The following is a 27,714-nucleotide window of genomic DNA, read 5'->3' on the forward strand; positions in this document are numbered from 1 at the left end:
TCCCTCTTCCCTACACTAGCGGTGGGTAATCGCCTCCATCCCCGCGTGGAAAAGTTTGCCGGTCTGGAGAGCCGGCGGGGACGCGGAGCGGCAGATCCACAGCGTCCCCGCTGGATACCGCGTGTACTGGGATATTTTCCCACTTCACGCAACTTTATGCTTCCACCACAATAGATTTAACAGATAAACAATACACTTTGTCACAATAGCTATAGCAACCCGATTCTTTCATTCCGATTTTCTTTCCTCCGACCAAAACAATTGAGTCGAAAAACGTGCGATCTAAATGTGGTGATTTTGAATGTTTGCGCCAAACAAAAGTGCAGGTTTATTAACGGGTTGAGACAATTCTATTACCGTCCTAATCTAAATCAACCACTTAAAACCGTCCTCGAGTAATTGGAAAAAGGGATCGTCACAAAGCTGAAAAGCCCCCCGTATTTGAATAAGTTAAAATCTTAAACCTCTACCTCGGTGAATGGGATACACAACTGCAGAGGTAGCATAAAATACATAAACAAATAAATTTGAAAACAAAACAAAACACCCCGCATTATAATTAGTCACTTAGAAGGACCATTATCCCGTATAGGGATTTAATCTACTTTTAAGCACATCTTTTGATCATATTTACATATTTCTGCTTTTCTGTGGGGTGAATTCAGTATCACTGCGTCTATTATTATAATAATCATCATGATTTGAGTAATGTAGAATTGGTGCATTAAATAAAGTAAAGGCATGTATTGTTATGAAATCACTGAAAGATTGTGATTTTTCTTTGCTGTAAAAACAAAGTTATTGCAAAGATGCAGTTCACTTTGAATGTGCCTTCGCGAGTTCAAGAAGTGACAGGGATCGAAGTGCCTGAATTTAGGACCACAAACCTCTTCTGCCATCTAGTGGCTAAATGTGTGTAGATCATCTGACCTGAAACCGGTTCTTGCGTCACGATTCATTGCTCTGGTCAAGAGACCTACATGACTTTTTGGATGTGAATTTGGATTTTGACATCTTGATCCATCCACTTCTCTTTGGTAACCAACTTACAATCTCAAATTGTGTTCAAATATACGAATTGCAGCATAAATCAGCAATATAAATTATACATCCATTTGCAATTTTGGGTCTGAATCAGAATCGGGATTCCTGTGATTGCCAAGTGATGTTACAACTATAAGGAATTTGCAGTAGTTAATGATACTAGATAGACAACATGTAACAGGCATTAAATAAATTAAGAGTGACATTGGGGTGAAGTTATTCAAAGTAGTGCAATAGAGAGGTTGGGACAGCGTCAATAAGGGACCGCGGCCTTATTGATGAGACACGCTGCTTTGGAGCTTATCTGCTTTGGATATTAGATAATGCTGAGTTATTTAACAAATGTGCAAATGAACTCATGTGAACTCACACGCGTCAGAGGTTGACGTACGGCCTCCCCCCCCCTATTCTCCAGCAGCTGGATGATTTCTATTTAAATTATTCATTGAGTGCATCTGAACATTCATGGAGTAGGTCAGGGGTGGGCAAACTACGGCCCGCGGGCCACATCCAACCCGTTGGTCCCTTAAATACGGCCCACCAAAGATCGTTACAGAGTTCACACTTGACTTGGATGATCGAATGATTGGATCAATGATTGTGGGAGCTCAAACAGGAGATTATTTCATTTTTGGAGCTTCTGGTGAGCACTTGAGAATTTTCCTGAGCTGAATGACACAGAACGGCCATGTGATTTAGCCTTTACTGTGGACATACTGACACACATGAACGAGCTGGACTTGAAGCTACAAGGGAAAAAACGTTTTTTGCATGAAGCGTTCAAAACCAAGCTGGATTTATTTATCAAAGCAAATGTCAGACGAGTCCGATATGTGCTGTAACGAATGCGTTTTTGTTTAATATGTATCGTATCTTGTGGTGACTCGGCCCGTCTGTCAAATTTTAAAAGTCATTGCGGTCCCTGACCCAAAAAGTTTGCCCACCCTTGCAGTAGGTAATAATAAATAACATCCCATCTCCCACCACACTGAGTTGAAATGCTGCTCGATTATGGGATGAATATCAACATCACAGAGGAAGGTGCAGTAGAAGAGCAATGAGGGAGTTATTTAGTGGTTACACGTGCAAAACGTGCAAAACAGCAGCGATTTCTCTTGACGTGCACCGGTCCAGACTGAACAGATGGGAGTATTCGAGTTTAGTGCAAACCACCGCCGGCAGACGCCACTATTAGACGGAGCTTTTCCGAGCTCCGGCGTGCTCCGTCCTCCCTCTCCAGCGGGAAGCTCCCCGCCCCTCCGTGCGCCCCACGGACAGGCAGCCAGCACACCCACCCGAGCGAACCTAGCCGTCGGTAACGGAGAAGATGGCAGAGCGGCAACAACAGAAACATGAAGGCAGGGTAAAGATCGGACATTACATCCTCGGCGACACCCTCGGAGTGGGAACGTTCGGCAAAGTAAAGAGTTAAGTCGTGTTTTATGTCACGCCGAGAATAAATGTTTACGTGTGTGTTCCACTTGGAGTAATATGAAGTAGTTGCTGAGCCTCCCCCTTCAACGGACAGGATATAACTTACCGGTGGTCAGTGAGCAGTCTGCGTAGCTGTGTTGTGTAACGTTGTCGCCGGAGACGTTTTTAGCGTAAGGGAGTTCTGCGAATCCGGCCGTTTGAAAGTCAAATTCTTCCACCGAGACCCGTTTCTGCAGCTACTGTTATCAGCCATCGCAGGTGTCATTACCTGGGCGACGGACCCGGCGCTGGGACGCATTGTCACGCATTGTCACACCTTGCCCTGTATTATATCTTCATTTTAGTTGTGAATTGTATCTATTTTATTTTTACTGGCGCTCGAAGCTCACCAGAAACCCACCGTGTGAGCTTAATAACGCTTGTTTTAATCAAAGCGGTTATTATCCGACATATCTTTCAGTTGCTAGCAAGAAGTAATCGGTAAATACTGACAAAGTTACGTAAATAGACCAAACGGATGAGTTCTTAAGCTTATCCAGAGACGTAAATATTTTGTTTTATTCCAGCCATAGTTTTTTTGCGTGACCTTGTGTGCTTTAGCGTCAAACTCCATTATAACCTCGGCTGTTTCCTGTGAAAGGGATAGGAGCCAACTTAAAAAGGATAAACCCGCCTCAATCTGCCGCTTGACTTGCGATAAGCGATAATAAAAGATTTTGTTGTGACGCTCATACTAGTAGAAACTATGAAATTTGTCCCGATTCCAAACTAAGTCACATGTTGTAAAGATTGTGTATTCGAACAGATAGACATATTGTCCTGTGCAACTGATAGCCTTTACTGCGCCTATTTAATTAATGCATAAATGTTTGATACAATAGCGGTGTACAATGCAGTGTGGTGTCATGCCACTAAAAGTGAAACCAAAGCCCAAATGGCACTTTGAATTACGTTTCAGTCATAGTTATATTGAACACGTTGTGCAACAGGTTACCAAATGGTAAAACAGAATCCATCGTCTGCCATCTGTGCCTCCCTTGTGCATCTATACATGCATCTTTACATGTTCCTCACAGTTTATGTATCCTTCATAATGTGTTTTTCAAGCGTCATCGGTGACTGCGTTTGCTTCATATGTGCTTCTTTTGTTATCAGTCGGTGAACATCAGTTGACAGGTCATAAAGTGGCTGTAAAGATCCTAAACAGACAGAAGATTCGCAGCCTTGATGTCGTGGGGAAAATCAAAAGGGAAATCCAGAATCTCAAACTGTTCAGACACCCACACATCATCAAGCTGTAAGTGAAGAGAGATGACACATCCTTCCTTTAGTTTTGTAGACTCACTGCTGACAGTCTTTGTGAAGAGACATCTCAGATCCGTTAAATCAGGGGACGCGCGATGGAGCATGCTGTGCTTGTTCCTTTTTGTTTACAATAGCTGCTCCATATTGAGCATGCTCACAATGCCTCCAGGACCTAAAACACATAGAGGTACTAGTGTATACACAAACGCACATGTACACACACATGTGCACACACGCACACACACACACACACAGACACACACACACACACACACACACACACACACACACACACACACTGACAGACTTTAGAGTAAAAGTACAAATCTCCATTTAAGATAAAGTTCCTGAACATTTCAATTGTTGCAAAGGTATCTTGGCATCAAGGTGTGTTAGCTCATCATGCCCTTTTTCCTTTTGTCGACAGTCTTTCTGAACAATGTCTGAGTTATTTTTAGCCTCGGGTTAGGGTTAGTCCACTGTTACTCGCTGAGCTATGGCAGATATGTGAGCTCTCAGACTTGTGAAAAGTTTTACATACATTTAAACACTTAAGTATAATTAGTCTTAAGTAGTGTTTTTACCCTTACATATTATGTTGCTCAGACTTTTATAGACAGCTTCAGGCACTGAGGAAGGACCAAGCAGAGCAGACACTGTGGAATTTGAGAAGGATTATCACAGGATAAAATGAATATATTAGAATTTAATCAAATTGTTATTGCATCCCAGAAACTGTATGTAAATAGAAGAAAGGATCGTTCGAGCAACCTGTGTTCATTTCTCACAATTCATTTCTCATGTGTGGGGCTCCAAAATCTTGACAGGAATGAAGTAGATCTTGATAATGCAGAATCTCCTTAGAGCAACCATTCTTGAGATTGGGATTACATTTAAATCTACTTGACCTTTATGAAAATAATATACATACTCAGCTGCCATATATCATACCCAAATGTCACCTTTCTCTGCATCTGCTTCTGTGTTTTTGTGTCTGACATAATGAATTAAAATCTAGATTTTTCATATCAGAAAAAAACTAGTATTCATATTTTTTTAGGATTGATTATTTGACAAGATGAATGGGCGCAAGACTTAGTCCCGCTCTTTGTCATATCATGACATATTTGTTTGTATGTTTCAGATACCAGGTGATAAGCACACCAACAGATTTTTTCATGGTTATGGAGTATGTGTCTGGAGGTGAGCTGTTTGACTACATCTGCAGGCATGGACGGGTAAGAAATATGGTCGTGCTGATCAGGTTAATTCCACAGACACCTGTTTGAAAGTTAGTCATGGCATTAGGTAGTAATGGCCCCTTTGAAAAATGTATTTTGTTAGTTAAAATTGTGATATAAGACTGAAAACCAGATTATAATGACTGGATACAGAAAAATTAACCAATTACAATGAACGTATAGATAAAAGATGCAACCCCACATAACAATGAATACTACTGAAGGATTTAAATAGGTAATTAAAAAAAATAAATAAAAACATGCATCTGTAGTTCTATAAACCCTATACCTTATACCTACCTTCAAGTGAACACTTGAATAAAGTGATCACTTCCCACACATCATCTCTACTCCACCATATCATTGTTACAATGAGTACTCTCCCAAGAACGCATGTATGCAAACAAACACTCACACAGACACAATCGTAGATGATGACTATAACGCAAAAATGCACCCTCCTACTTCAGCTGCTGTATTGCTATATATACTCATGCAGCTAAACATATTAGGATCAGAGCACTGTGGTGACAGTACAAGCACGTTGTCTCTCCTTGTGTCTTACAGGTGGAGGACACAGAGGCTCGCCGATTGTTCCAGCAAATAATTTCTGCAGTTGATTACTGCCATCGACATATGGTGGTTCACAGAGATCTCAAACCAGAGAATGTTCTGTTGGATGCCAGCAAAAATGCCAAAATTGCAGACTTTGGTAGGATTTTTGTCAAAATTGCAATGAGACAAGGAGCAACTGTGGAATGAAAAACATAGATTTTCACACCCTTTCTGTTGGATGCAAGCAAAAAGCCAAAATTGCAGACTTTGCTAGGATTTTTGTAAAAATTACAGTTAAACAAAGGGCGACTGTGGAATGAAAAAAAAATAGATTTTCACCCTTTCCGAGAATGATTATACAAGGTGATGGTTGTTGAAACAATATTTCATGCAGAAGGTACGTGAAGAAAGAGGTCATTTAAAAACGCACGCAGAGGATTGTGTGGGGGTGGAGACTCATCCCCCAGCAACAGGCAGTTCTCATATCAAGTCTGGCAGGGGGCCTTGAGGCTCACTGTCATCTGATAGGGAAAGAATCATTCGGGCGTGGTACTCAAGGGCTGTACTGCTCAAGTGTTTTGGCTGAGAGTAACAGACACTGGTGAGGATTTGGAGGAGGTGTTAAAGGCATAGGGATTAAAGATAAAGGCAAGGTCTGCACATTGAAGAGCGTCCGGTGTCTAAGCATTTGGCAGAGTGAAGATCATCCAATTAGATCCAATTAGATGAGCTTTGTGCTTGGAGCTTTGAATCTTGGTGGATAGAGGAAGATAAAGATATCAGCAGGCCAGGGTGAATCACTCACTCTGCCTAGGGACATCTTTAACCTTTTTGCACCAAAACATTGATTGTTATTCACCATCAAGGTAAAGGCTCAAGTGTGAACGTTTGCTTTGGTATTAACCAACAGGACTGTCAAACATGATGTCAGATGGGGAGTTCCTGAGGACAAGCTGTGGTTCACCCAACTATGCTGCTCCAGAGGTTATCTCAGGAAGGTGTGTGTGTGTGTGTGTGTGTGTGTGTGTGCGCGCGCACGTGCAATCATGATAGGGCCGTAAAACTTATTTGCTTACGGTTTTAAGTTACAGTCCTTCCAAGGATCTGAGCACTTGTTACCTTAAAGGGAACCAAGTAATTGCTCCTATCACTTATGGTTTATTGGTTTTCAGATATGGGAACATGACAATTTCACCTTGGAAAAAGTAAAATGAGATGATTTTCAATAACCTTAACTTGAAATTTATATCAGGGGTCACCCTGTTCAACCAACCTGGTGGTTTACATCTCCTACTCAGTTGAATTTTGCAAATTCACACGTTTAAACGATAAGAACAAAAATCCTATCTTTAAAATGTGACAATATTTCAAGTGGAGGAACCATATCCTTAAGGACATGAACAGACGGTTTGTCATTACCTTGTGTACATAGCATGTATTGTTATTTAAGAATGTACTTCATAAGCAATGCTTTAGAGATAATGAAAGGTTCAGTAAAAACCTGTTTTTTTTGTTGCCCTGCAGCAGCAACGGTGAGTCAATTGCTGTCTCATGCTCTCTTTACTCTGTTAGGCTGTATGCAGGCCCAGAGGTGGACATCTGGAGCTGTGGGGTGATCCTGTACGCCCTGCTGTGTGGCACCCTTCCTTTTGATGATGAACATGTCCCCACGCTGTTTAAGAAGATCAGAGGCGGAGTCTTTTATATACCAGAGTACTTGACTCGCTCAGTAGCCTCACTACTGATGCTCATGCTGCAAGTTGATCCTTTGAAGAGAGCCACGATAAAAGATATAAGGTAGTAACTCCACTCTAAATGATGTGTCTAAGTATTACATAGGCAGGTTACCAAACTAATCTTGTCAAAAGGGAGCTTTTGAAAGTCATGATCATTTTTTTACTCTGAATAAAGCTGTCTCATCTAATGGGCCATTTCACAAGGGGACATTTTTTCTGCTGAGTCAGTAATAATTCCATAAAAATAATTTTATTTTACTACACTTTTTTATTTACACAAAACAAACTTGTGTAATTTTACAGCAATGTGTTTCCTTGTGTTCTGGTTTCCTAAAAATCAGTCACATTGTGTCCACTCAAGTTTTTGCTGCAGTATTGTCCAGTTATCCCTTTTCCACAAACACTGCTTTGGTGCTTGGTCGCTGCTGGTTGAGAGATTAAACATCCAGTGTCTGTGCCTTGTTAGATAAATGAAACAGTAGGGTTCTGTGTTATGTGCCGTTAGAATGTTTTCCGTGTTGGAACATGAAACACTTTCTAAAAAGCAGGGTTTATAAAAGGGACTCTCTGTGTCTGACTTTATTCAAGAATCAATGTCTTGTAGGATTTTTTATGAATAAGGTCAACGTTAAGTCGTCAAATAACTAGGAGTAAAGCTAACATCAGTGTTTGACTGACTATCGTGTCCTACATTAGGGAGCATGAATGGTTTAAGCAGGATCTGCCAGGCTACTTGTTTCCTGAGGACCCGTCTTACGATGCCACAGTCCTGGATGAGGAAGCTGTGAGAGAAGTATGTGAGAAGTTCGAGTGCACAGAGTCTGAGGTTGTTTCCAGTCTCTACAGCGGGGATCCTCAGGTAGTCAAAATCTTTTCAAAACAAGACAAGTGTTTTCCCAACATTGTAATCCGCCTGATTGTTGCAATAAATACTCCGAGGGAGATATGCTAGGCCTTGATTCTTTTTACACATTAAAGTAGTGCTTACTAGCTATTTATTTTAGCCAAATGTATGTATTTAAAGTGTTTGGAAACACTACTATTGTGTTTGTTATGTTTTAATCAGGCTTAACCTCTTTGACTGACACATTTATCAACTTCAGCTATATGTCATATTAACAGATACATGAAATCCAGTGAAATACCTTTGGTCTGAATGAGATTTAGAAGCTAGAACTTTTTTCTGTTGTTATTTTTCTATCTATGTAGCACCTAAATATAGAAAGAGGAAGTAAACAGCTTAGCCATCGGCCAATCAATTTGCTTTGGCTGTGTAAGGAAATTGGAGGAAGGAATTAAGCAGTCTATGTTGAGCTTATATTAAAGTAAAGTTAAGTGTGTGGGCTTTTTTTGATTTAGCTTTTTTCATTTTTCTTAACATAAGGTTTTGACTATTGTTTTTTTTTCTGTGTTGGCCAGACCTCTTATCTCAAGAATTTTCTCATCTCCCCTCTTTCCATCCAGGACCAGCTGGCTGTAGCGTATCACCTCATCATCGATAACCGACGCATCATGACGCAGGCAAGCGAGTTCTACTTAGCCTCCAGCCCTCCCCAAGGCTCCTTTATTGAGGAAGGCATGCCCCTTCCCCCAGGGGTCAAACCCCACCCAGAGAGGATGCCTCCACTCTTAGCTGATAGTCCTAAGGCTCGTTGTCCCCTGGATGCTCTCAATACCACCCGACCTAAACCCCTCGCAGTGAAGAAAGCAAAGTGGCATTTAGGAATCAGAAGCCAGAGCAGACCTTACGATATAATGGCTGAAGTTTACAGGGCAATGAAGCAACTCGGTTTTGATTGGAAGGTAAGAGGACGTAACATTGTATGGATACTAATTATAAACTCCTCAACTGTAATGCTGTATATTGTGCTTTTTTTATTTTCAACATCAAAATAATGTCACTCATAATATTGACATGCAGATCCAGACTTTGATTACTGTCCGATGAACTGTCTGTTTTTGCTTCACAATTCTGAATTGTCTTGGTTATTCCAGTAACATGGTTCTCTAATTGTTTTCATACGTCTTTGACTTTCACAATTGACTCAATGGTGTTTAGAAAAAAGAAAACTAAAAAGGAAACGACTTAAAAGATACCAATATACCTTTCAAACGTGCATACAATGTGCAGGAGAACGTACAAGAAGTGATGTGTATATATTCAAATGTCAAATTAGTGATGTGCTAGATTTTCAATTCATTCTTTTGGCTTTCCAGCTCAAGTTCCCATCAGAAACGTGCAACAGCCAGTTTATTGAAATTGGTCTTCAACCATTCAACTTCATTCCATGGGTGCACTCATTACAATTTATCTGTGTTGTGTATTCAAAATGTAATTGTACCCACAGCACACTCATCACAAAGACACAGGCTCATTAAACAATGGGATATGCATATTTTTCCCCCATAGGTTTCGAAAGTATCTTTTCTATTTGATTAGCTGATTATGTCATAAAGCTCAGTTTTGAAATAAAGTCTTTCTTGTATTTCTGTGTTTGCATTGCAGGTGGTTAACCCCTATCACCTGCGAGTGCGAAGGAAGAATCCAGTGACAGGGAACTTGGTGAAAATGAGCTTGCAGCTCTACCAGGTGGACAACAGATCCTACCTTCTTGACTTCAAGAGCATCGATGGTTGGTGAAACATAAATCTGATGACAGAATATTAGATTAAGATATATGGAGGCAGATTGTCTATTTTTATATTAATGTTTAATGACCTTAACATGAATGACTGTTTATACAAATTAATGCATTCTGATAAGTATTTGGCGCAATTGACAACAAAAGTCCTGCAACCTTGGAAACGATGGATATATTGAAAACTTTTTTATAAGTTGCTTAATAGTCCCCCTCAATGTAGTCTAAATTTGAGTGCAAAGCAAAAAAATGTGTATTTTTGCATTTATTTTGTAATAGGCCGACCTTATCACAAGCGCTTTTCACAAACATTTTTTCTACTTCGAAACATCCTGTATGCATAATAAGTCTTTCTAAAGACTTTTTATAAGTTTTACCATTTAACTATAACTACATCTTCACATTTCTAGGGCATTTTATGTCCTTTCAATATAGTTCCATGGTAAATGTGATTTTTTTTTTTAGCAATTTAAAAAAAAAAAAAAAAAAAAAACTAAAAATGGTGAAGCAGCGTGGAAAATAATTTATAGTACAAATCACTGAATATACATAACCATTCAATTTGTTTTTTTCATTTTGCATTTTTTTCTTTCCATGATGACAGGTGAGGCCCGGCCTCCCCTGCCTCCACTGACTGCACGTCACTGCAGTAGAACATTGAGTTAGGAATAGATAAAACACATTAATATTGTCCTTGTCAAAAAATTAGGTAACTTATTGACATTTGTAGATATTTTTACTTCTCCTGAAGAAATCTCGCTCTACGTTTCCTGCAAAACACACACTGGTCAGGTTTTCTATCAGTGTATCAAAAAGGCTTACCAGTTCTCAGAAGAAGATCCTGGGTGTCAAAATGACCAAGCATTAAGCTGTCCAGATAAACAACATAGCTTAGTTCACACAAACAGCTGATGATGTAAAGATTGGTTACTTCTTACCAGATTGGAATGTGGTAAAGGTACTTTTCATGTAAATTTTAAAGGTAGATGTAAAGTAATTGAGATGAATTGAGAAATGGATTTTTAGGAGTCTGGAGATTTTTGGCACAGGTCACTTGAGATCTTTTGGCCATTCTGGCTCAGAAAAACAGTATAAACAGATTTTTAACACATTTTGCTGTAGCAATTAATTTTATATCTGTAATCATAGTGACTCAGATCAACCTAAAATAAGAAATGATGAATTAGTTCAAAAGCCAAAATAAAATCAATTGCAATACTGTCCTTTGCTTGTAGATGACATCATGGAGGCAGTGGGCTTGAAATCTGGTTCGTCCACTCCTCAGAGGTCAGGCTCAGCAGCTGGTCTACTCAGACCGAGGCTGAGCATCGACTCTGTTACCCCGGCGATGGATCTGCCACAGCTCAGTTCCTCTCTGCCAGGTTCCCTGTCGGGAAGCTCCCCCCTGCTAACCCCACGCCAGGGATCACACACAATGGACTTCTTTGAAATGTGTGCTAGTTTGATCACCACACTGGCGCGCTGAGACCTGTTTAACCTCAAACTCGCTGTCAGCTGAAAATCAGCGAGGTTTTGAAGCCATTAGCAGATGTGGGATATCGGGACTGTAAATGTTGAAAGACATTTTCTCTTTCTGTCTGCTCTCTGTTTGAGTTGTGTTAGATGGGCACGGTGAACACAATTTTGCAAATGGATGCCTGTCAGATGTTTACCTCTGTTTAAGGAGAGAGAAACAGGAAGAACATTACAGTAAGTTACATCTTTTTTTCAATGATAACCCAGTCATTGGGCCACAATTTTAAACCTTATTGTTGGATGGGAATCTAGTCCTGGCCAGTTGGGTGATTGAGTTCCTAGTGGTATCATAGCAAGCAAATTCACTGTTACTTCTTCAACAAATACTTTCAGTCGACCGAAATGTCCTCAACCACCATAACACCAAATGGCTCAACACCCTGCTGGGTTTGGCACTGATCTGAAGTCAATTGTGCAGTTTGTATGGTTGTGTGATAGGGGCACACATTGTTAAACTTGACTTTAAATTGTTATCAGAGAAGGTGGTATAATTGTATAATTTCATTTCAGGTTTTATATGACTTGTGAAGAGATAGCTTTTGTTATCAGTGAATATTATATTTCTATTACACTCATATTGCATAGCAGAACATTTTGACAAAGGCATACCAAACAAAACTTTATACACTATATGAAGATGACTATGATTTAGATGTCAGATCATATTTATTTTTTAAGCCTTTCCTTTTTTAGGCATTGTATGGTATTTAAAGACTGCATTCTAGTTTGTTTTCTAATTTTGAATAGTTTATTAGTGATAAATTAACTTTTAGAGATACCAGGCTAGTAGAATGATTTGCTGCATTGTACTGACTCTGCCACATTAGAAATATTGGCACAGATAAATACCATCTTACAGTAATTTTGCTGCCATTATTAGAATTTCATTGCCATCACACAGGGGATCCTGATGTCTATATTGATACTATGCATCCCGCACACTGCACATCACTGCAGCATTTTCCAGTAATCATCACAAGGATGTGAATCAGATGTTCACACAACCTCTTTTACACCACATCTGTCTGAGCAACTGGCAAGTTGAGCAATTATTAATATGCTGCTAAGCCATGCGTATCCACAATATGAGTAATAAGACTTAAAAGCCCTGTGACATCAAGGACAGACATGGCAGCCTGAAAGTTGATAAAGAGATATCTGTGTCACAAATCTTAATCATGTTGTGTCAATAAGTTTCAGTCGCAAAACCTGTAAAACACAAATTTAATCAAAATGAGAGTCCTGTCTTGCAAGTTATAGTTTGGTTTTAACATTTTTTCTGTGCGACTGCCAGTGGAATGAACAAATACATCAAAAGGAATGGTACTGGTATGATATTTATATTCTAAATTAAATAAAATAGTAATGCAGACTTTCAAAAATAATTTACTAGCTCAGTGAGTTAAGTCCATCTGTTCCAGAATGATAAATCTATCCTATTACTCCACTGTGTAGATAACAATATAATGAGCAGATGAGGGAGATCAGATCCATGTGAGATGATGTCTGTCTGTTGTAGGATGGAATAAGGAACAAAAACATTTCCCCAGTTGCCTTAAAAATGCAACACATTAACTGTGCATAATATAAACATTTGGTATGACTGAATGAGCCGGTGTGTGTGTGATGCAGATAGGAAGTATGTCTCAGTTTATTAATGACTTGACACTGGTTTATAAGGAGAATGTTTGTAGTTGTTTGAATGACTGGTAGAAGATGTGTGCTATGAGGTCAAAATGTCTACCGTAGTAGCTGCTTATGTGCTTGTGTGTGTATAGGTGCGTGTGTGTGTGTTTGTGTGAAATTGTTCAGTTTTGCTGCTGATGTCTCCTGAATCTAAGCTTGACCTTTAGTTTGCTGCGGCGAACGGATGCAGGTGCTGTTACCAAATCACTCATCCCTTACTGTACTCTTTGTTTGGGGTCTTTCATTTTGGTGAACATCACTATTGCTTAGTTCATTAGTGCTGTGTGTTGTGTTTCTCGATCACACCATAGTAAGGTTGTGTGTCACAGTTGTTGTTACAAGATTGAATATTTCGGAAACATTGGTGCTACTCAAACAAATCTTCCTTACTCTCTTTCTGTCCAGGTGAGTGGACTGTTGCCTTTCTACTCTTTTCAAATTTCTATAATTTAGAATAAACTCAAAAATCGCCAACAATTTCTTAAGAAGTACATTTTCTGTAGCCCATTAAGAGTCAGTGTAGTCTAATAAGGCTTTACTTGTCGCTATTTTTATGTAACAGATAGGATTCCTGGTCATGAAAATTAATATGAGGACAATTTATAGCACAAGATTGGGGGTTGTATATTATGAAAATATTTCGCCAAAAACCTAATCCTAACTTTATATCTGCTGGACCTGATGTAAGCATTTGTGAACTAAGCTTCTTGTTTGAGCCGTTTTTTTCCTGCAGTGGATTTGGTTCTTATCACCATGTTGTGGTACAGACAGTCCAGATTAGACATGGTGTGATTTCCTGAAGAAACTCTGCCCCCTGCTGCAAGGCTCAGTAAACTGCCAACACATGTCCTTGAAAGCACCTGCCCATGTTTCTCACCCAATCCTATGTATTTCACTCTGCTGTGTGTCTTAAAACGGTTATTTTCTGTATTTTAAGCTTTTTGTTGACCCCAGAATCACATCTTGACTGTTTAATATCTGACAGCAAAAGAATTAATGCAGAGTATGTCCTGTCCTGAAAATGTCACATTAAAATTGAAGCAAATAATAGATATATACATTATATATAAAATATCATTCAATGTCAGGCACAGTACTGTACAACACAGCTGTATGCAAATACCAGTGGCATGTTAGTCATGTTAACTCTATTCTGTGTTTAGAGCTGGGACACACATGCCAGAGGGGCTCATTAAAGACATTACTTTTACGTGTTGTACCAAAATGACTGATTTCACACATATACAAAAAAGCACCTTTCTGCTGATCTGTGTTGGGATATTTCTGAATACCGTTACCTTAATGCCCAGTGTGTGTGTGTGTGTGTGTGTGTGTGTGTGTGTGTTTATGTGTGTGTGCGCCCATTTGTGTGTTTGTCTGTCTGTCTGGGCACTTGTCATTGCCAGAGTATATATGAAACTGCTGGATTGTGACATTTCTGTCTTTCTGCTTCTCTCTGATTGGGGTTTGAATTGATCTCATTATGCACTGCATGATGTTGCTGTTATGATTTGCACTTTAATGAGTATTTATTGAAAAACAATAAACAGATATACAAAAGATTTGTTGTGCTTTCTTTCACATAAAGTAGGACCAAGTTATTTTACAATGTGTTTACATGGGACCATCAAAACATTACTGCCTGGTTCTATAATACTTAAATTCATCACATTACAATGCAAATTAAAATGACACCTGCTATCCATCAGTTCAGAAAGCAATACAGAATATTTGTGAATCACATTGCTGCCCAGAAGGTGAAGCCATGACCAATAAAGTACTCTGCTGCAGTTTACTACAATCTTTTCTATGATAACTGCTGGAGCAATATAAAAGCTTAGTATTTAAATACGCTTACTCGAAGGGAGTAATTATAAAGCGTCAATACACAACATTTTTTTTTACAACAAACTGATAAATATTTTTCCTTTTAATGTCTTGTTTGTCAAAATCCTATTGAAAGGATTCAAGATGTTAATAGTCAAGGTAATCTATTTTTCATTTAAAAATACTCACAGTCATAGGGAAATAACTCAGATATATTGATAATAATTTCCATAAGAATCAATGAGACATGACCTTGAAGGCAAAAAATTGAATAGAAAAAATTAAGCAAGAAAATCTCCACTATAATATTAACAATACAACTTTGAAAGTCAGCTTCCGAATGCAGTTTGAGGACCCACATTGAAATAGAAGTCTGAAGAAAAACAGTCAGTTAATATTTTTGTAACTGAGTAAAAAAAAGATGTATTGTGATGTTTAGATATGAAACAAAAATGGGAATGTGTGAAAAAGTTGACATGAGGAACATATAGATATGGTCCCGCGATTGACTGGCGACCTGTCCAGGGTGTACCCTGCCTCTCGCCTGATGACAGCTGGAATGCTAGAACCTATCTAGCATCCCCCGTGACCCCGAGTGCAGGATAAGCGGCAGAAGATGGATCGATGGATTGAAAAGAAAAATGCTGGTACAGGACATTGATGCATACAGATTGTATCGCACATGAGTTACAAGTTACTGCCAAAGACTAAATTTAGACCTCTGTTAAAATAATTTATTTGTAACTTGCAATGTTGATCCCAAGGAAGCTACAACACTTTGTGGCTCCTTTGAGAAACCAGCAGGTGTCTCCGTGTTGAATGCCATGGAAGGCAGCAGTCACAAAGCCCCCTTCCAGTCTCACACTTCAAAGAAGAGCACATATAGAATTCCATTTGCTGAGATGGTATACAGTGTGTTCATAAATCCACGTCTTGCACTAATGTGAATCACAAAGCTCCTCCACGAACGCGGCCACCAAGTAAATAAGGTCATAATCCATAGGATGAAGTGATCACATCACAGAGAACTCTGTTGACAAATCCCCTTCCTTCTGCCCAGCTGCTTTTTGTCAGTCTGTTGGAAACAGAAACAAAGGTGTTTACAAGCCAAAACATAAATTGATCCACAGCGAGGATAGAATGCAGGAGATAGATACATACTGGGGTTTAATTGCTACATAGTGGAATCAGCATACAGGTCAGGGGGAGGTAAAATGAGCATCTCCGGTAGATCAAAATCCATTTCCTGCACTGACTCGGCCTGGGGACTGTGGAGACACAATACATACCTGATGTGCCAGAAAAAGCGTCCTCTTTCAATCAACACTGATTTCTATCACGCTCAGCAAACCCTTTCACTCAGAGTTGAAGACTACTCTGTCTACAGGTTGCACAACAACATTATTGTGAGACTGTGCATTTCGTTTACTTACGCATGCACCACTTCTTCCCCCTGAACCCCAAGACCTGAGAATGATCCAGAATTAGGATAATGATTGCCATCATTATTGTGTCATTAGTTATATTCAAGATAAAACAAAACAAAAAACATCGGAAACCTTATTTAGGAAACTGTATAGAAATAAAAATGTAATTTTTTGGCCATGAATTTGACTTGAATGCTCCTTTTTTGGCAAAAAAGAATATCTAAAGAGAAGCCTCCTGTAGTCAGGATATACTTACATGACTCTGGTTCTGTGCTGCTGTAAAAAGAAAAAAAGGATTAAAAAAATTATGTATCTTAATGTTTTTCAGAGGGTGGACAGATGAGGTCCTACCTTGCAGTCGTCTCTATAACTTTGGGCTGATGGAAAAATGTGGCCAGCTTCTGAAGAGCTTCATGTTTTGTCCTGATAAAATTGCAAATACAGATGCATTATTAAACCTCAATATGTTATAGCAGTGTAAATTACTGTATAATGAAGCAGTAAAACTCACTGGCTGTGGGGGCCATCAGTGCCAAGATCGCTGTTACTGTGCTGATGGATTACGCTGGGCAGTTTGTTTCCTTGAAATAGGAAGGAGGAAAAAAATATTCTGATAAGAAATATCACAGATAATGGGCTGTCATGTCCAGGCTGAAATGAATTCAGCTGTTGTTACATTTTGTCATGTGAGTTGCATCTTCCTTTTGAAATGGAAAAATGTTTGTCACTTACCTTATTCATCACAAAATGTGTTGAACTGAAAGTCTATAGCAATGTGTTTCTTTTCATTGTGTTGATGCAAAATGCATCTTTGAGACATTTGACTGTCTTTTCAAAGTGTGATCAAGCATCGTGAAGACATTTGTCTATTGTTGTGTGCAGAGTTTGCAGACTTTACTTTACATACATTAAAGTATTCTATATCATCAATTGATTCTATAATGACCTAAATGCTATCTGTAAAACAAATCCTTGGGCATTACTTACGGTTGAGTTTTTTTAATCAAGGCTTTGGGAGAGCTCTCAGCTATTAACCAATAAATCACCAAAATCCAACCAGAGTGGGTACATGGACATTAATAATTTTTTTCATTATACTTTATTAATCCCTTGCGAGAAATTCCTCTCTGCATTAACCCATCATGGACAAACCATGAGCAGTTGGAAGCCATCTAACATCGCCAGGGGAGCACTTAGGGATTCACTGTTTTGCTCAACAACACTTAAACTGACCAGGAGGAGCCGGGAATCGAACCAGGATTGTTTGGTTCCAAAGACGATGCCATCCGCCCTCATGCTCTCTCATGTAACAAGAGAACTACTACTTGTAGAGTGTTTACACAACATGTCAACATGTTACAGGTATCTGCAGACCCCCATAAAAACACCAAATGTGATACATTTTGGCAAGGCAGTGGTTTGCTTTAGAAAAACTTGGCTGGACAAGCAATAACAATTGAATGACTCCCGGCTAAACACAAATAGTAAAATTATGTTTGTTTTATTACACTTAACCAGTGACTGATTAACCGAATTTCAAGCTGACACCAAAACAGATCCTTTGATATCAAGTAGTGATCGATTGATGTTTTCTCTGCATTGAAATAGCAAGCTAACATGCGTTCATGCACAGTCAAATTAAAATGAATTTATGACTTTGGCTGTCGTCAGTATTGTAAATCAAATAGACCGATATTAGATGGTTTCAGCTTAAAAATGCATAAATGACTGGTTGTGGTGAAAATACAAAGTGCTCATCAGATCCCAGTAAATTGCATTTAGGGTTGCGGCGGTGCTGGAGCTTATCCCTGCTATCATTGGACTGGGATCATCCTGGAACGGTCAGCAGTCGACCACAGGGACGCGTTTAGAGACAAACAACCATTCCCTCTGTCATTTGAACATCCAGGAAATTCAGGGCTTCCAATTTATCGACTGCATGTTTTTAGATTGTGGGAAGAAACTGGAACACCCAGAAGGAAACCTCCACAGCCAAGGGGAGAGCATCCAAATGCCACACAGAAAGCCAACCCTGTCGAAATTGAACCACACCACCTTGCATGAGCAGCTGTGCTGCCCAGGTGCATCAATTATTCATTTAATTATTATTCATCAATTATTTGTTTTAAATGCAAGGGTATTATCAAAGACTATGACACTGATCAATCAACTAATCACTCAGATTTTTCTATTATGAAAATAATCTTTTTTTGCACCCCTAAAGGTTTTACAATATACTGTATGTGCCTGTGAATAAACTGCCTAGGTGTGTGAAAACTATGCTTGTCTTGAACCGACATATTTGAGGTATTCGGAAATTAATGGAATGAAGAAAACTATATTTTTGTAAGTTTTCAAAAATCAATCTGTAAAAGCCCTACAGGAACAGTTTGTTCTGACTGACATAGATGACATGACAAACGTGATCTTACCCATGTCTGGCATGGAGAAGGTCCTGTTGTGACCTCTGTAGATAAAAAAATTGCAATATTTATTGTAAAATACAACTCAGTAATTGACAGAAACAAACAAGGAAAAGACCGCTGATCTATATTTTTTAACCTACATGTGGTTGAAAAAACAAATAAACAAAGCATGTCGACAATTCACAGGCTCAACTTACATTGGTATCAGCGCATTTCTCTGTGTAAGAGAAGAAAGAGCTTCATCATCATCACCGGTCCATTCCTCGCTATCATCTGTGACTGAAGACATGAACATCATCAGTTAAGTGCAGTCCAACAAGTCTGTTATGTCAACAATGTCAATAGACGAGTAAGTACTCACAGCTCTCATTTGATACAGGGTGGTGGTTTGAAGCCCTAAGAAAAGTGCAAGACAACATTATTCCTTTCTTCTCTTTGTATGTGTGAAGAGTGTATTCTGAACATACCTGCCCTCTGCATTTGCAGTGTCTGCCTCAGGAATGTTACTAATGTTGTTGCGATTGATTGCCGCTTTCTTTCCAAGCTCCAGCATCTCGTTGATGTCCATTTCCACATGGTCCACTGCAACGTATCCATCTGGAGAGGACTTGCAGAGTCATTCAGCGTCCACTCTTGAGTACACAGTTATCAAAATTTTGCACCTGTGTTCTTCTATGTAATGTTGTTCTCCCCATCACCTGTTCAAGTCCAACTTGTACTTGCCAGTCATTGTTCGAACTCACAGTTGTTGCTGTTGTCTCTGGCCAGCCACTTCCCCTTGGGACAGTTGGCTGTTCGGATGATGCTGATAATGTCGCCACTGTTGACAGGCAGATCATTCTTGCGTCCCTTCGTTGTCACATTGACTTTGGCCTGGTACAAGGCATCCTCCTGTCCTGTGATCTGTGTGATCATTACATTTATTGGACACTTATTGAACGTAGAAGAGTCTGATAGATATACTTTTTTACATTCAGTGGTGTAGATTAATCATAATTGATTATGATTTAAAATATCTCCAGGCTGGCCTGGGAATGCCTTGGGGTCACCCAGAGGAGCTGGACCATGTGGAGAGGGAGGTCTGGGCCTCACTGCTCCAATGACATGACTCCGGATAAGCGTAAGAAGATGGATGGATGGTGGATGAAGACAAAAGCTGGTTTTACATGCTAAAAAACTGTTTGCAACATCATTTCCTTGAAGCCTTAGTGAACTTTTGAATTCTTTAAGATGTATTTCAACCGAAGGATTCAGGAATGCAGTACACATCAAACATCAGTTGCACAATAGTTTCACACAGCACCCAAGACAAAATGCACAGGTGTTATGGTTCAAATATAAAATAATTTGATTATGTTCATTGTTAAAGCTAAAAAAAGCAATGAACTGAGGATGTCAAAAGACCTGACTTAGTCCAAGTTACATCTCAAATTGCAAAAAGTCACAAGTAACAACTTGCCTACAACATGCTCAACTAATAGAGAGGACTTCCCTTCTAAAGGACAGTTATTGGCGGTGATCCCTGATGAAGTCCACCTCCACTTTGAACTTTTCTGTTACAACTACAGTACACCTCTCCACTGTCTCACAATTAGCATACATGTCCTGCACCAGTCTAATATACTACTCTGCCACCCCAGACTTCCTAAGACAATATCAGAGTTCTTCTCTCAGCACCCTGTTGTATGTTTTTTCTAGGCCTACAAAAGCTCAATGCAGCTCCCTCTGACCCTCTCTGTACATGTCTATGAGCATTCTCAAAGCAAATACTGCATTTGTAGTACTCTTTCTAGTCATGAAGCCATACTGCTGCTCACAAATGCTTACTTCTGTTCTCGGACTAGTTTCCACTACTCTTTCCTATAACTTCATTGTATGGCTCATCAAGTTTATACCTCTGAAGTTACCGCAATTCTGCACATCCCCCTTATTCTTGAAAATGGGCTCCATCACACTTCTTCTAAATTCCTCAGGCATCTCCTCACTCTCTAAGATCCTGTTGATTAATCTAGCCAGAAACTGTACCGCTGTCTCTTTGAGACACTTCCATACCTCCACAGGTATATCATCAGGACCAACTGCCTTTCCACCGTTCATTTCTTCAATGCCTTCCTCACTTCATTTTTACTAATCTCTGTGTCTTTGTGGTCTACAATAGTCACCTCTTCTACCTTTGCCTGTCTTTCATTTTCCTCATTCATCAGCTCCTCAAAGTACTCTTTCCATCATCTCATCACTCTTCTGGTATTTGTCAATGCATTTCCCTCTCTATCCTTAATCACCTGGACCTGCTGTACATCTTTTCCACCTCCCTGCCCAACCAGAGCCTTTCTCAACTCCTCCCTGAAAACCATACAACACTCCTCCCTTTTCAGCTTCCACTACATGGAAGCCTTTGTTCTCTCGATCTTCCTTGACACCAGAGTAATCCAACGAACCACCATCCTATGCTGTCTGGCTATACTGTCATCTACCACTACTTTGCAGTCACTGATCTCTTTCAGATTACCTCGTCTATACAAGATGTAGTCTACCTGCATGCTTTTACCTCTGTTCTTTTAAGTTACACTATATCCCTGTCTTTTCTGAAAAAAAGCATTCACTACAGCCATTCCCATTCTTTTTACACAGTCTTCCACCATCTGTCCCTCTGCGTTCCTATCCCTGGATACCAAACTTGCCCATCACTTCTTCATCACCTCTATTGCCTGCACCAACATGTCTATTGAAGTCTAGCCTTACTACCTTTCTACTTGGTCTCCTGGACACACAATATATCCACCTTTCTTCTCTGCATCATGTCAACCAACCCTACGTTTTCCTGTCATCATCCCAATATTCAAAGTCCCTACTCTTAGTCCCAGATTCTTGCTTTTCCTCTTCTCTCTGCTTCCAAACACACCTTCCTTCTCTCCTTCCTTGACCTACAGTAGCCCAATTTCCACCGGTACCCTGTAAGTTATCGGTACCAATGGTGGTCGCTGTTAAGTTTTACGCTGGATGCTAGAACAAGTATATCACGTGAACTTCCCTGACTTCATGTAGCTTTAAATGATGTGTCATGTTGCTTGTAACCTGCAGCAAACTGAGTTTAGAATAAAGTTGACTGTCTAGGAAACAATTCGACCATCTGCCCAAATATCTGCGATTGTGCAGAAATTGTTTACATAGATTCCACCTGCAGCCTGCCTTGGCATTTCTACTGGGAGGAATGAATTCTGACAGGTTTGTAAGCCTAGATTCACCCCACCCTCCATCACAGCTCATTCCTTCTCCCATACCTCACTCGTGTCACTTACTTTGAATTTCTTCTTCATCTCAATCTCCTTCTTTTCCCTTTCCTTCTGTTCTTTCTTTTCTTTTTCTTGTCTCTCCTTTAGTTCTTTCTTTTCCTTTTCCAGACGTTGCTTTTCTCTCTTTTTCAACTCTTTCTCCTCGTGTCCCTCCATGGCTGCTTTCTTCTCACCTCTGCACAGAAGAGTGTTAGTTGAAAGGAACTTCCTCCATGTCTCAATGGCAGATAAAAACACAAGCCAACTCTCATCATCAAAAGTGTCCCAACTTTAACAGATGGGAATGGTTCTAGGTCAAAAAATATGTTCTCACTTTGTGAATCTTGTCGTTTTCATTTTATCTTCATTCTGGAAACGGAGAGCGATAAGGCATCACTTATTTGACCTCAAATCATTTCAATCTCAAAAAAGATAAACAAGTTGACAAATCTACTTACTGTTTCTTGTAGTGTTTCAACATAGGGGTCTGTGGAAGATAAGCAGTGATATCAAGAGAGATGCAGAACACTTTCATTTAAATTGGGTGTAGTTTCTTACAAATTTGGAATATAATGTGAATATGATAATTTAGTTCCTCTTCAGAGCTGTCAATTCAGCCAGGTAATGCACTGAGATACAATTTGGATTTTTACTTGACTTGGATATTTTCATTTGATGCAAGTTCATACTTCTACTCCACTTAATTTCAGAGTAACTATCCAAACAAGTTTACTGTCTACCTGTTAAGAAGGGGATTGTTAACAAAACAATGTTATTCAGTATTGTAATCTGTGATTTTTTTTCTGTTTTCTTTTGTCAGTGTCTTATTTTTCAATGTGTTTTTACACTTTGTTTTAAAAGTGCTACACAATGCATGTCAAACACATCAAAGATACTATGTTAAACTAGGCACATCTATATTCATGTATTTATTTTTGATAAAAGCACAGTGTACAATGCGATATTATTACGTATCAAAAAGCATAAATAACAATACATTTTATGATAATAAATTGTGTTAATTTTGACACCTTTTAAAGTACATTTTGCAATTCTGCTTGGGTATCATTCTACATTCAGGACTTTTACTTGTAATTAACTTTCTCATAAACATGCATTCACTTAACAAAGTGTGGCAAGTTTTCCATCCAGTGCTGCTCGAAAGGATTTTTTATAATGTAATTTAGTTTAAAAGTGAAACACAGATTAGAATGATGTGTGATAATTTTTTGGGAATTTTACAAAAGTAGCTTATCATAGAGGATCAAATAAAGTGTGTAATCAAAAAGGATTCTTACTCTTTGGTTGTCCTTTGCGTTTCTTAACCCCTTCAGTCTTTCCTTTCTTTTTGGTTGTTATGTCCTCATTGACATTATCTGTGCTCTGATATGGACCGTTGTTGGCTCGGGACCTGGCAGGATCAGGGTGGACGGAAAATGGGAGGTGAATTTGTTTTTTTAAAGGACAACAGAAAAAAAATGGGGTGTTACATTTCTGTAGCTCACGGTATTGTTGCTTGAGCATCCTGAGGCATGAGAGCGGGGGACTCAGATAGACCGACCGGCGTATCATTGTTGTATTTCTCTCTAGATGCGAGCGCTCCGTGCACCTCATCCCCCGGAACTGTAATTCCATTACTATAAAAATCTGGATGGATCTGGCTCTCTGTAGTATCTGAACCAATTAAGTTGTCATTTTCCCATTCTGACACTAGTTCAGGAGATTGAACATCAGAACCCATGGCATCAATCTCGGTTGGGTTTATTGTGACAGTCTCTGAGAATTCAGCAGGAACAGGAATATCTGTGTAGGAGTAAATAAAAGAGAGGCGATGTGAATAAATGTTCATATTACATCGAGAGATACGAGCCTGATTATCAGAAAACTGTTAGTGGTGGTCACACCATCATGCTGCAGTAGAGGAGATGGAGGAGTGATGAAGTCAGGCAGGTTGGCGAAGGGAGGCCGGGAAGGTTTCTCTGGAGGAGGACCCAAAGACTGTGGACTGGGAAAGATCTTCTTGGGTGGAGGAGGTGGAGCCACCAACAGCTCCGGGACGACATTGGAGGTCTTTTTTGTGATTCCCTCTGGCTCTGGAGAGGCTTGGCCTGCAAAAAAAATCAAATAATTTGCATTCGAATAAAAAACTATGAAAAACTATCACAAAAAATATCACATCTCACTGGGAGTATCACTGAATGTTAACACAGTTTTTCCATCTACAGTCACCAACTTACAAATATTTGGCCATGTGCAGTTGCTGGTCCTCTTTTGAATTCTTAAAATCTGATTTGCTTTTGCTCCCCCCCAATAAATCATATACTGTATCTAAGCATTATCATCAGTTATCAAATGCAATGTTTACCATACTATTTGGTCATAAGATAATAAATGGGATCCAAGTTCGAAATGAATTCATGCACAGTTAATGTAATCTTTGTATATGTTATTGTAGCTCTCAGTCAGTATGAAAGATGCAATCTCCATTCCACAAGATGATAATAAAATTGTGCTGCTCCTTCTCTTTGTCACAGCTGACATACCTTTTCAGCTCAGTTTGTTCAAGGGAGGAATGTCAGGACTGCAGTGTTGGTGCAAAACAACTTCTCAGGATGCCCGATTGCATAATCTAGACTATACTCGACTCTCTCAAAACCTTTCCCACTAAATGAAATAACAGTGCACACTTGACAAGGCACATATGCTGTACTCATCACATGGAAACACCATGTAATGAAAAATACGTACAAGTTCTGAGAAAGTGAAAGCACTCACTATGGTTGATACCACTAACATGTCTTGCCCGATCCTCATAATCCACAGGTGGGAGGTTTGGGAGGGATTGGACGGGGCTCTGCGGGTAGAGTAGCTCTTCAGGTTCTTCAGGAGTGGAGGTGATGTAGTGTGAAGGGGTCAGGTTTGACAAGAAACTGAAAACAGATTGCAGATGTTGTCACCCTTCATTAGCATGACATAGAGTTAGAGTATTCCCTCTGTCATCAGAATGGGTACCTGGTAGACGTCTTCTTGCGAGCCTTTTCCAGAGCATTCAGTATCCGCTGGTCAGCAGGGGACAGTTTCCTTGAAGGACTCATGTCTTCTGCCCTCTCTAAGGCGGAGATCAGACGCTCGGCTTTGGGAGCTGTTGAGATGTTAGATGGAGGTTCAATGACCGGTGGTGGGTCATTGGGGAGGTTCTCCTCAGGCTCTGGGTTTTCAGGTTCTAAAACGGGCTCAGTTACAGGCTCATCTGGTGATGGGACTGGAGCGAGAGGGGACATAAGTGAAGGAGCATTAGAGATAGCCTGCTGTGTGTCATTTGGTGGAGGTGTTGGGGCAGTGGTATGTGGAGTAGCAATGATGTCGTTGGGGCTGCTGGGTCTTGAAACAGCCAGAATAGGTGTTTCTATCTCAAGGGGTGTTTCAGTCATTGGGAATTCGGGAGCTGGTATATCAGGAATTAACTCAATAGGTGGGGTGATGTCGGGAGTGTCAGGGATGGTGGAGGGAGGGGACGTTTCTGTTGCAACACTGGAATCAGGTAAGGCAGAAATATTTGGTAAAAGAGCCTTTCGTGGCAAGATTTCAGAAGGTAGCTCCGGGTTGGCAAACTCAGGAGGTGCGGAAATGAGAGGGGCTGGTCCGGAGATTTCTGGGTTTAGCGTATCCAAGATGGGATCAGCGGGAACCTCCACTGAGCCTGACCTTGCTGACCTCTTTAAACCCATGAACCCCTTCTTTTTTGTTGATGGGATTTTAGGAGGAGGAGTGGCTGGCACAAGCTCTGTATCCTCCTTTTGTGCTGAAGGCAACACCAGCGGAAACTTTTTTTCTTTGGAGCTGTTTTTCTTCTGCCTTTGAATTGTTGAAACATCTCCAGGCTTCTCTTTGATTTCTTTTCCTGCTTTCTCTTTACTCCCTTTCTGTTTCTCGTCTCTCTTGTCTTTTCCCTTGGAGTTCATCTGAACAAGAGGCTTTTTACTTTCCTTCTTGTCATCCTTAAAGACCACTCTGGGGGCAAGGGGTGTCTTTCCATCCAGGTTTAAGCTGATGGAGGTGAGTAAGGAGGGGCGTGCCCCTGCTGGGAGGTGATGGGGGGGGCTTTGGGGGGGAGGAACAACTTTTGGTTTCTCTGGGAGTGCAGGTTTGATCCTGGCTGGCTTCAGCAGGAGTTCTTCATCCTGGAACTTGGCCCTGAGGGTGTTAAAGTCCATTATTGGGTCCTGGAGAGAGAATTGAACAGTACAAAAGCTTTAAGCCCAGTACAAGTGGTATTAGACATTTATAATCATCACATACATTTCCCTGTATGTGATTAGTATCACAACAACTGTATAATAAGGTGACAGTGTAATAGCCATCTGCAAGTTTCTTCAGCTAAGACAAAGAATTAAACCACTATCGCAACAGAGCTTTCGACCTCGGAAGCAAGGTGTTTTTGTTTTTAAGAATCAGGCTCAATATTTTCTTTATTGGTCAAGTATGTTTGCACACACAAGGAATTTAGCTCTGGTTTATGGTTACACCTTGAATGACCATCTAAAATTTGGATGAGTGTGTCTAAATGGAGAAAGAAGGGTAGATGGAGCTGATTTAAAGTTTGAAAAGTCAAGTAAGTATGAGTATGTGCACAGGCAGACACATACACACACACTAAATTGTACTGCTGAATAGATTATTGGTTATGAGTTCTGAAAAAAACAAAACATAATTTGCTTAATTATGTTTACATTTGACTGTTAATAAAACACACAAATATCAGAAAAATTGTGAGCTTCAAATAGTAAAAGTTACTTTGCTTCGAGGAAGTACATAAAAAGATATATCATACCTCAGCCATTGTTTGTAATTATCCACCAAACAAAAAAAATCTTGAGCCAGATGCCTCCTCAGCCTCTCATGTTCAGTATGATAGTAACAAACCTGTAATAAATACTACTAAAGGCTAGTAAGTTAGACTGGTAAGTCTCACCATGAGTGCTAGCAAGGGATGGTTTCAGGTGAAGAATGAGGGTGAGATGGAATACTCACTCTCTCTCATTTCCGTCTGTCTTGTCAAACAGGTCCTTCCCCAGCTGAATGCATCTATGCATCCGCGCGCACGCTCACACACACACACACGCACACACAATTCTCAACAGGTTTTAAATTTTTTAGTCCCCTTAGGAATCCTGTTCAGCTGGCAGAGGGAAAATGAGTCATTGCCATGAATCAGTGAAGCTGAAGTTTTGTATTGTCAAATAGTTTAATTCTCCCTGTTGATGACTGTTTCTTCGAGTAATTTCTGTTGCACAGTGAAAGAAAGTGTTATGGAGTAATGTAATGCATTCTTTATACAAGTAGATTTTGTTATGCTTTTTCAAGCTGAGTCAAAGATAAGAGTAAAAAGAGACAAAAGTACAGAAGTAGGTAAGCATTTCAAATTTGCTAGGAATTACAAAAAAAATCTACCAATGAAACATATGTTGACACCCAATCTATTTATTTTCATATTTAATGGTCATCTCCTATGTTTGACAGGTGTGACAGTCAGCACATACCTTGATTGTATGACTTCATTGGCCACTGTTTATTATTATCATTTAT

General features: G+C 39.7%; 2 protein-coding genes across 4 annotated transcripts; one reads left to right on the forward strand and one right to left on the reverse strand.

The window, feature by feature from the left end:
* The first annotated feature begins 2,320 nt into the window (after window positions 1-2,320).
* prkaa2 (protein kinase, AMP-activated, alpha 2 catalytic subunit) lies at window positions 2,321-14,596 on the forward strand. The gene is made up of 10 exons (XM_086161391.1): window positions 2,321-2,471; window positions 3,634-3,775; window positions 4,928-5,021; window positions 5,592-5,736; window positions 6,490-6,577; window positions 7,152-7,376; window positions 8,012-8,174; window positions 8,780-9,118; window positions 9,822-9,948; window positions 11,190-14,596. Exons 1-10 carry the CDS (start codon window positions 2,372-2,374, stop codon window positions 11,438-11,440), a joined length of 1,674 nt encoding a protein of 557 aa, XP_086017517.1. The 5' UTR covers window positions 2,321-2,371; the 3' UTR covers window positions 11,441-14,596.
* Window positions 14,468-27,113, reverse strand: LOC147225674 (uncharacterized). Of its 3 annotated transcripts, none has more exons than XM_086161390.1 (20): window positions 27,101-27,113; window positions 25,141-26,351; window positions 24,904-25,058; window positions 24,033-24,236; window positions 23,634-23,931; window positions 23,427-23,539; window positions 22,587-22,615; window positions 22,463-22,497; window positions 22,156-22,324; window positions 19,600-19,759; window positions 19,324-19,453; window positions 19,218-19,252; window positions 19,054-19,135; window positions 18,863-18,897; window positions 16,942-17,011; window positions 16,782-16,853; window positions 16,687-16,706; window positions 16,437-16,470; window positions 16,165-16,271; window positions 14,468-16,078 (listed from the first exon to the last, which is right to left on the reverse strand). In XM_086161390.1, exons 1-19 carry the CDS (start codon window positions 27,101-27,103, stop codon window positions 16,178-16,180), a joined length of 2,949 nt encoding a protein of 982 aa, XP_086017516.1. In that variant the 5' UTR covers window positions 27,104-27,113; the 3' UTR covers window positions 14,468-16,078; window positions 16,165-16,177. The 3 variants fall into 3 exon arrangements, with proteins under 3 accessions (XP_086017516.1, XP_086017515.1, XP_086017514.1); XM_086161389.1 differs by having other exon boundaries at window positions 16,687-16,703; window positions 26,960-27,105; XM_086161388.1 differs by having other exon boundaries at window positions 26,960-27,105.
* Window positions 27,114-27,714: the final 601 nt, after the last annotated feature.

Source organism: Fistularia commersonii, chromosome 16 (genome assembly GCF_037954325.1).
Source record: "Fistularia commersonii isolate RoL2024-O1a breed Wild chromosome 16, RoL_Fcom_v1.0, whole genome shotgun sequence".
Lineage (NCBI taxonomy): Eukaryota > Metazoa > Chordata > Actinopteri > Syngnathiformes > Fistulariidae > Fistularia > Fistularia commersonii.

What these genes read in the sequence shown, in the direction of transcription:
- prkaa2 (XM_086161391.1), top strand. Translation starts at nt 2,372, where the DNA reads ATGGCAGAGCGGCAACAACAGAAACATGAAGGCAGGGTAAAGATCGGA. An exon ending in AACGTTCGGCAAAGTAAAGA is followed by an intron (nt 2,472 to 3,633) that starts GTTAAGTCGTGT and finishes TTTTGTTATCAG; the next exon opens with TCGGTGAACATCAGTTGACA. An exon ending in CACCCACACATCATCAAGCT is followed by an intron (nt 3,776 to 4,927) that starts GTAAGTGAAGAG and finishes TGTATGTTTCAG; the next exon opens with ATACCAGGTGATAAGCACAC.
- LOC147225674 (XM_086161388.1), bottom strand. An exon ending in TGTTAGTGGTATCAACCATA is followed by an intron (nt 24,237 to 24,903) that starts GTGAGTGCTTTC and finishes TTTTTTTTGCAG; the next exon opens with GCCAAGCCTCTCCAGAGCCA. An exon ending in ACTGATGGCCCCCACAGCCA is followed by an intron (nt 16,854 to 16,941) that starts GTGAGTTTTACT and finishes CAATTTTATCAG; the next exon opens with GACAAAACATGAAGCTCTTC.